The 9,267-nt window shown below is 39.3% G+C and overlaps 1 protein-coding gene across 1 annotated transcript; it reads left to right on the top strand.

Annotated features, from left to right (window-relative positions):
* The first annotated feature begins 8,686 nt into the window (after nt 1–8,686).
* Nucleotides 8,687–9,067, top strand: LOC107820031 (uncharacterized). The gene has a single exon (XM_016646236.1). It carries the CDS (start codon nt 8,687–8,689, stop codon nt 9,065–9,067), a length of 381 nt encoding a protein of 126 aa, XP_016501722.1.
* Nucleotides 9,068–9,267: the final 200 nt, after the last annotated feature.

Genomic DNA, 9,267 nt, shown 5'->3' on the forward strand with positions numbered 1-9,267 from the left:
GTTATAGAGGAGCATCATTTGTATTTTGTTTCGGTTCTGCTTATCGGGGCGAGTCCTCCTATTTTGCTTCATATATGGGTGAGTTTCATGATTTTGTCCTCTGTTTATGTGTTCACCCCTGTTGGGAGATTCTATAGTGGTAGCCCGTGTCTATCGTTTTGTTTTATTCATTATTGAGAACTATGAGACTAGAAGTGATTTTCTGTTATTCATCTTGGTATTGATGTGATTTCTGGGTGATGGGTTACGACTTGTGATTTAGATGCTCTACCGGTATGGGAGCTCAGTATGTGTTGTGATTTTGTTGGCGGAATTGAATTAGTGGAAGGTTTCGGTCGGTATGATGTGTATACTACTTATGATTCGGAGCTGAGGATGGAATCCTCGCATTTTCATACGGTTGTATGTGTTGAACCAGCCTACGTGCCACGGTGGAAGTTATATTAGGATGAGATCCTTGAGATATTTTCATATACCTTGATTCTTCATTGTGGAATTGATTCGTAGCATGGTACTGATAGGGATGGTGCCTGTCAAACTTGTTTGATAGTTCTTTCATGTGTTTCCTTGTGTATTTAGTCATATTCGTGTTGTGCTTATTGGATTTTAGCTTGCGAGGTGTGTTCCCAAGTGGTGTTGGGTGTGACTTGTTGATTTGAGTGAATAGTCATGGCATCTTCGTGTTTCTTGCATCGTTGTCAGTGTTATGGAGGTTTGAAACAGGGTTCTAACGGATATGAGGTTAATTGCCGATGTTGGATTTGATTATGGACAACTATCGTGATCAGAGATGTGGTTATGGGCATATATGTGATGTGTTACGTGGTGTGGTTGTACTTTATGGTTGTAGGCATGAGTTGTTGCAGCTGGTTGAGGCTGATACCGTGTGTTGATATGGGAATCGAGTCTTTTGGAAATGATTGAATGGTGAGAAATTTGGTTCTAACATTATCAGTGTGGATAGAAGGAATAATTTTCAGTTGGGATGGTTTCGGTCGGTATGGTAAGTCTACTCAGTAAGTTGATGACATCGGGACGATTCTTGGCACGTTCGAGGACGAACGTTTGTTTAAGAGGGGGAGAATGTAACGACTCGACCAGTCGTTTTGAGAATTAGCGTCCCGTTTGGTGGCTTAAGGTCTCGAGCAGCCTCATATTATGTGTTATGACTTGCGTGTGTGGTCGAGTTCGGGTTTCGGATGATTCGGGATCAATTTGGAAGAAGGATTCTTGTTTTAGAAGCTTAAGCGCTAAAAGTTGACCCGAGTTTGAATTTTGTGTAAACAACTCCGGAATGGGGTTTTGATGGTTTCAATAACTTCATATGGTGATTTTGGACTTAGGCGTGCGTCCGGATTTGGATTTGGAGGTTCGTAGAATTATTTGAAGCATTTTGGCAAAAATCTAAAAGTTTAACTTTTAGAAGGTGGAGAGGTTTAATCGAGGGTTGACTTTGTTGATATCGGGTTTGGATTTCGAATACGGAAATTAGAATAGGTCCATTATGTCATTTAGGACTTGTGTGCAAAATTTGAAGTTATTTCGGATTAATTTGATACGTTTCGGCACGGGTTTTGGAATTTGGAAGATTTGAAAATTTATAAGTTCGATTCGAGATGTGATCAATAATTTCGACATTATTTTATGTGATTTGAGGCCTCAAGTAGGTCCATGTTGTGTTACGGGACTTGTTTGTATGTTCGGACGAGGTCCAGTGTGGCTTGGGTGAGTTTCGGATAGGTTTAGGTTGTGTTGCGCTTGTTTTTTATGTTTCGGCGTCGTTTCTTCAAGCATAAATGGTACCACATTATGTGAATGAGCTCCAAATTTAGTTCTTACAGAAGCCTTAGATCCTTATTGTAATTATGGAACCATAGGAAAAAGAATCGTCGAATTCGGACGTCGTATGGGAGAGTTATGCTCATTTCCGAATCGGGGAGACTGCTGGTTTCTAGTGTAGTTGCAATTGCGAACATTTTATCGCAATTGCGACTCCTGCCTTGTTCTAGTTCGCAATTGCGAACATCTTATCGCAATTGTGACATTTTCCAGCCTTGTTCTTGTTCCCAATTGCGAAGGCTTCTTCGCTTTTGCGAGGTTCGCAATTGCGAACCCTGGATCGCAAATGCGACATCTGCAGCTTGTTTTCAGCTGTGTAATTCGGGTTTTTGCTTCATTTTGTGATATTCCTTAACCCTAGGTCCTATGAGATAGGAATTTCATCTACAATCGTTGGGTAAGTGACCTTGTTCAATTTCTATGCTTACTTCATGATTTTATTTGAGTTTTAACATCAAAATGGTGAGAATCAAAGTAAAAAATTGGAAACTTTGTAAAATCTTTCAAAAATGAAAAATGAGGATTTGGTGGACGATTCGTTATAGGAATTTGATAATTTTGGTATGGTTGAACTCGTATCGGAATGGGTGTTCGGGTTTTGTGAATTTTATCGGGTTCCGAGGTGCGGGCTCGGGGTTTTACTTTTCAGTTTTAATTAAAAATAGAAGCTTTATTATCATGAATTGTTTTTTACGAGTTTTATTTATGAAATTAAGTTGTTTTAGTTAGATTTGAGCCGTCCAGAGGTTGTTTCACGCGAGAAGGTCATTTTAGAGCAACGGTCTAGCTTCTTTGAGGTAAATATCCTGCCTAACTTTGTGTGAGGAAACTACCCCTTAGGATTTGAGTCATTTGTGCTAATTGTGTCATGTGAATTCCGTGTACACGAGGTGACGAGTACGTGCTCGGGCGTATTTGTGGAAATTTGACCGTTAGGGCTCTTAGGTTCTTATGTTCATTAGATATGAAGTTTTTTTTGTCATGTTAAATCCCCCATTTACTAGTTTCACCGTTACGTGTCTTATTTGGAATTAATTGCTTCATGGTCCACCCTTATTTTCGATTAAACTCTTATGTGCCTTAACTGAAGTTGTTGCCTCTTCTATTGCCATGTTATCCTTCCCTAATTGCTTAACCTTAATTGAAGTTATTATTATCTTTTCTGTCATTACTTATCCTTTATTGAATTTGTTGTATCACTTCAGTAATTGCTCAATCTAAAATGAAGTTTTGTTATCCCTTATCATTGTGACTTATCCTTATTTAGAATTATTGATTCATGTTATCTCTCTTATCATCGAATTGTACTTTTGCGGAATCAATGCTACGCATTATCTCTTCCTTGTTGATCTATTCTTGTTGAGACTATTATTCCCTGTTGTGTCCTTCTTTGTGAGCTTGTTCTTCCATCTCTTTGTGTTCTGAAGTTCCTGAGTTGATTTACTTGCCGTATTCTTGTGTTATTATCGTTGTTGCGGCTGTATTCGGTGTCGTTGAGCCGAGGGCTATGTGTGGTTGTGATATTGAAACTCTTTTGAGAAAATGTTGTTGAATGTGGGCATATATTGTGAAAGTCATTTATTTGAGTTATTATGTTTTGACACACGTGTTGTTATTGAGAGAATTGTTATGTTGTCGCACGAGGTTTCTATCATGTTGTTGTTATTATTGATACGCATGCGGTGGAATAAGGTCTGGCTATTGAAACGTATGCGGTGAGATAAGGTGGGCTTGAAACGCGTGGCTAGTAGGGGAACTACTTGAGGTCATGCAGTGTGATAAAGTGGGCTAAAACGCGGGATGCTATTTCGGAAAAAATGATTTTCAAAACTAAATATAAAGGCTCCCGCGGTGATATAAGGAAAGGTTTGATTCATTTTATGATTTGAGACTACGAGGTGGTACCTCGGTAGGGCTTTTGTTATCATTTCCCTTTTCTGTGCACTTGTCTTTGATTGTTATTTTCCTTGGCATATTATTAATTGTTTCCCTATTTGTTGCACTATTTGCTTAGTTCTATGTAGCTAATCTTGTTGTGCTAGTCGTTTCTCCAAACTTCATCGCTGCCTTTATTATACAGTACATTTCGTGGTGATCATTTCTTATGTGCCATTCATTGTCTCTACTCTTATTTGTTGACTTGAATTCTGGTAGAACACTTGCACAAACATACACGTAGTTAAATAACCCATATCGGTCGTAAAAGATGAATCCTGACGTCATTGACCATTATACGTACTCTTGTCTACTTGCCTTCTGTGTGAGAGACGTTCTATTGGCACGTGAGTCGTCTGTTCGGTTATGAGTTGTAATGTGGGCACAAGATGCCAAGTGATTAAGGTTCACGAATTGGGACCTGTGATTTGTGATATTGAGGTTTGGCACCTCGTGGAAATCCTTGGGTAAACCTGGTGTGGAAGTGGTTGTTCCTACTAGTTGTCACTTGTTTTCTTTTCTTCGGTTTCACCGGATTTGGACTGTGCTCAGCTTACTCTGCAGTGTTATTAGCTATTGTGTCTCATTGCTATCTGTTGCTTTTAGTCCCTTTTTTAAGTGTTGTATTATTATTGTCATCATATCTAGCCTTATACTGATATTATTCCCCGTCAGTTCAACTTGTATACTTGTTCAGATTGTTTAGTCCAGTGGGTGTCTTGACTGTCCCTCATCACTACTCCACTGAGGTTAGTCTTGATACTTACTGGGTACCGCTGTGGTGTACTCATACTACGCTTCTGCACATTTTTGTGCAGATCTCAGGTGCCTCGGCTATTGTTGATTATTAGCTAGATGGTCGAGCATTGCTGTGGAGACTCAAGGTAAACATGTCGTCACGTTCGCAGGCCTCGGAATCACCTTTTTATATTGTAATTGTACTGTTTAATTTCTATTTCGAACAGTTGTATTTAGGGATTCTTTTGGTAAACTCAATCGAGCTTATGACTTTTACTACCTGTTTTGGGATTGTAAGCTGTGTATAAAGATTTCTATTTTATATTTGTCAGTTGATGGTTGAGTTCCTCGATTTATTTCGTAAGTGTTAGGCTTACCTAGTCTTAGAGACTAGGTTCCGTCATGACATCCGACGAAGGAAAATTGGGATCGTGACACATATAAAGCTTGATCTCAAACATGTTATCTACTTACATGCGAAGATACTGCAATATTATGACGATCTACAAAATAGCCCACTGTTGCTACTTCCTCAAATCATACTGAGCATGAAACAAGTAGAGAATGTGTATGGTTGAGATAGGTGATACATTTCATTAGAGGGAGATGTGGTATGAAATGTGAAACCAAAATACCTACAGTTTTATATGAAGATAAGACTGCGTGCATAGCGCAATTAAAGGGAGGATTCATAAAATAAGATAGATCGAAACACATTTCATCAAAGTTATTTTTCACACATGATCTCCAGAAGAATGGTAATATTGATGCAGCAAATCCGTTCAAGTGATAATCCGACAGATTTATTCACTAAATCTTTACCAACTTTAACTTTTTAGAAGATGGTATACAAGAATGGAATGCGAAAACTAAAATATTTGAAACATGGTTTTGATCACAGGGTGTAAATTACGTGTTTTGCTCCTTTTTCCTTACTAAGGTTTTTTTCACAAGGGTTTTCTTGTAAAGTGTTTAATGAGGCAGCTAGTAATGCGTATTACTTAATATGTCTACTCTTTTTCCTTTACTACGATTTTTTCCCACGGGTTTTTTTCTAGTAAGGTTTTAACGAGGCACTTAATAATGAACATCCAAGGGGGAGTGTTATAAAAATATTTTATTGTGAATGTCTATTTACTACTCTGTTATAGATAAGATTATCTATTTAGTACTATATTGAAGTTTATCTAACAACTGATGCAGGCAGGTGCCAAGCAACTCAATGAAATGACTTGCAGCAGCTTCTTATTAATCAGGCAGGTTGCGAGCAGCTCATGCAGATAGCTTACCAGCAGCTCAAGAAAAGCCTCGCAGTTGCTTCCTTTTTTCTATAAATAGAGGAGATTTCAGTTCATTATGTACATCAGTTTGAAGTTCAATAATATATCGGTCTTTCTCTATACTTGTCTTTCGTTTATTTACTTTATAGTCTTTATTTTATAACACTTTTGTATTTTATTTGTTTTTTAGTTTATTACCGAGTTGTTCTGGTTAGCTTGTTTTGTTACTGATTGGCAGCTTTCTAAATTTTAACTGATTATAAGATGTACCTTTTGGATCCCTGTGGGTAATGTGAACGTATATTTGGGTCTGAGAAGGGCAGTTACATTGCCATTATGCTGAACCATGTTATTGATAGCTTCTAAGCAAATATGGATTAAGGATCCATTGCGACTCTACGTTGCCTTTGCTGCTAATATCAGTCGTGCACAGAAATTAGGATATTGTTTAGTGGAAATGTGGAATTATGTATCAACTGTTATATCAATGCTTGTAGTCATTAAGAGACAATTTTGCATATTTAAGCACAGAGAAGGAATCACTTTTGTTCCTTTGACGTAACTGAAGGTACATAGATGAATTTGCTTGTTCTAAAATTTGCTTGCTATTAGTCATCGTACGAAAGATTAATTGAGGGTATTGAAGTAAGAGTGTATGGGTAAACAATTATCTCTAATATGATTAATTCATGTTAGCATTAAGGAGGCATTCATAGGCCGCCATGTATCGCCAATACGACTCCAATGAAGGCCTTCCTAAGGTCGAAGTGGTTCTAGAAACAATGAAGGTTGCGGTCGAAGAGTCAGCAAGGATCAAGGTCGAGAAGTCGTCAAAGATCAAGGTCGAGGTCGAGCATCCTTGACCGAGTTATAACGGCTAGTTCCAAGATATGACACTAAAGAGAATATTCTAGTCGATATTCTCCGCACCTATGCTATTAGTTTTTCTAGGAACATGTTCCCTATAAATAGAAAGAGACAATGATAGAGGACATGAGATATTCATTTGTAAAAATACACATTGACTTTATAGAGAAAATCTGATCATATTACAAGCATACAAAAATAACCTTTTTACTAAGATTTTTGTCTAGCATTTCTACTGGATCCAAGAACAACCTAAGTGTTCAAAGGTTTATCAATCATTCATCATTGTCAGAGAGAATATTCATAGATCTCACCCCTTTTCGGGTGACTCACACGTTTCTATTTAGTAAAATATCATTTATTATTATTTATTACTATTTAATGCCATATTCAATCTTTTTGGATCATTGAACACTGCTATTATTGCTTACATTCATTGCCATCCAGACAAATATACAAGTTATTTGTCATAAAACCGATAGCTTTGTTATTGGGATATTATTATTAGCTAAGATTGACTCTTATTTATTTAAATCTAATTGGTAGAACCAAGATCTATATTGTTTATCAAACGTTTGGCGTCGTCTGTGGGAATTTCTAGCTAATTATTTAGTTTTCTTTAGATCTACAGCTAACGTGAGTCACTAACCTCACAAACCCCAAGATCTTTCTTTTCTTTGCACATACAAAAACCTACATGGGAGATAACCAAGGAGAGAGGGCTAAAGTAACAGGTGATTTCCCTAGAAACCTCCACGTCCACAGAAGAAGAGACGCCACCGGCCGTGAAAAAACTCCTCGAATCATGGTTGACCAATACACTAGTAAGCGTCCTCAACAAGCCCACTCCATGCACGACTATAGAAATCATAAGAACCCACACAGTGCAACAAGCAGACGAACAGGGCGACCAACCAGACCCCCCAACACCAGGTATAACTCACAATATCACTAACAATGCAAGTGACAGCGTCCTCAATGCTGTTCTAAAGAGGATGGAAGAAATGGAGAATAAAAATAAAGCACTTAGAGATCAAATGAAAGAACACCAAGAACGAGTCGACAAGATACTGAGCGTCCTTAAGCTATTGCCGAAGAGGGACGCCGGTAGGTTCATTGAGCAGCCGTACAGCGAAGAAGCAGCCCCGCATGCCATACCAAAGACCTTTAAAATATCGTTGTATCTCAGAATATATGACAGAACAACTGAACCCGTAGATCACGTTACTCACTATGTCACCACCGTGAATGGCAACGACCACACCAAGGAAAATGTCCTTTATTTTGCTGAAGAAATTCGGTAAAACTCTTACGGGAGGGGCATTGACACGGTACTCACAGCTACTGTCCCGCTCCGTAGAAACCTTCGAGGAAATGGCTGATAAGTTCATTATGGCATACGCCGGAGACAAGAAAGCCGAAACAAGAGTAACGACATATTCGCCATCAAGCATTCCTTTGGAGAGAGATTGAGGGACTTCCTCGCCTGATTCAATAGGGTAAGGATGACCCTACCAAACGTGTCTGAATGGATGGAAGTCACAGATTTTTAAAACGGCTTGAGTAGAGATGGTTCGAGAGCGACTAGAAAACTATTGAATCAGTTGATGAAATATCCTCCAACCACTTGGGATGAAATCCATAATGCTTATTGTACCGAAGTCCGAGAATATGAGGATGACCTCAACGGGCCAACTCAACGGTTCATGACCCAACAAGGAACAACATCAGCCAAACGTCAGGGGCCCAGCCCCACCTTCTTTCTGCTATGATGAAGGCCTATCTAGGATGAGGACGGGGACTCGCCGGAACGATCGAGGTATGCCCCCTTATTATCTACTCATAATTTTTGTGTGTCACCTACAAAAGTAGTCCATGCCCAAGAGAAACTCGGTAAGAAGGTTAAATGGCCGCCAAAGATGAGGTCCGATATGAGCACCAGAAAATCAGACGCCTTCTGCGAGTTCCACTAAGAGCGCGGACACAAAGAAGAAGATCGCATCGCCCTCAGGCAAGAGGTTGTAAACATGTTGCGGCAGGGACACCTCAAAGAGCTGCTGAGCAACAAGGGGAGAAACAACTTGGCTAGAGGACGTGAACACCAAGGCCTGTCGAAGCCACCGTCACCAGATCACACTATCAACATGATCATCGGTGGCAGTGGTGACGCCTCCATCAATGATGTTAAATTCACTACCACTCACAAGCTCAAACGATCTATCACCCGCGAATGGTATGACGGACTTGAAGAAAGTATCATATTTGATGCGTTAGATGTCGCTGGTTTGACTTTCCCTCACAATGATGCTCTCGTCATTACATTGCGCATTTTAGATATTGATGTCAAATGTATCATGGTAGACGATGGAAGTGGAGCGTGGATTATCCATCCCCGAGTACTTACCTAGATGAGACTCAAGGACAATATAGTGCCACACTGCATCACACTAACCGGTTTTAATAATGCAATTGAACGGACATCGGGAGAAATTACACTCCCCATACTCGACGATGGCATAACTCTGGAGACAACGTTCCACATGATGGACCAAGCCACCGCATGGATACATCCCATAAGAGTCGTCCCTTCCAGCTTATACCAAGTAAT

Source organism: Nicotiana tabacum, chromosome 23, assembly GCF_000715075.1.
Source record: "Nicotiana tabacum cultivar K326 chromosome 23, ASM71507v2, whole genome shotgun sequence".
Taxonomy (NCBI): Eukaryota; Viridiplantae; Streptophyta; class Magnoliopsida; order Solanales; family Solanaceae; genus Nicotiana; species Nicotiana tabacum.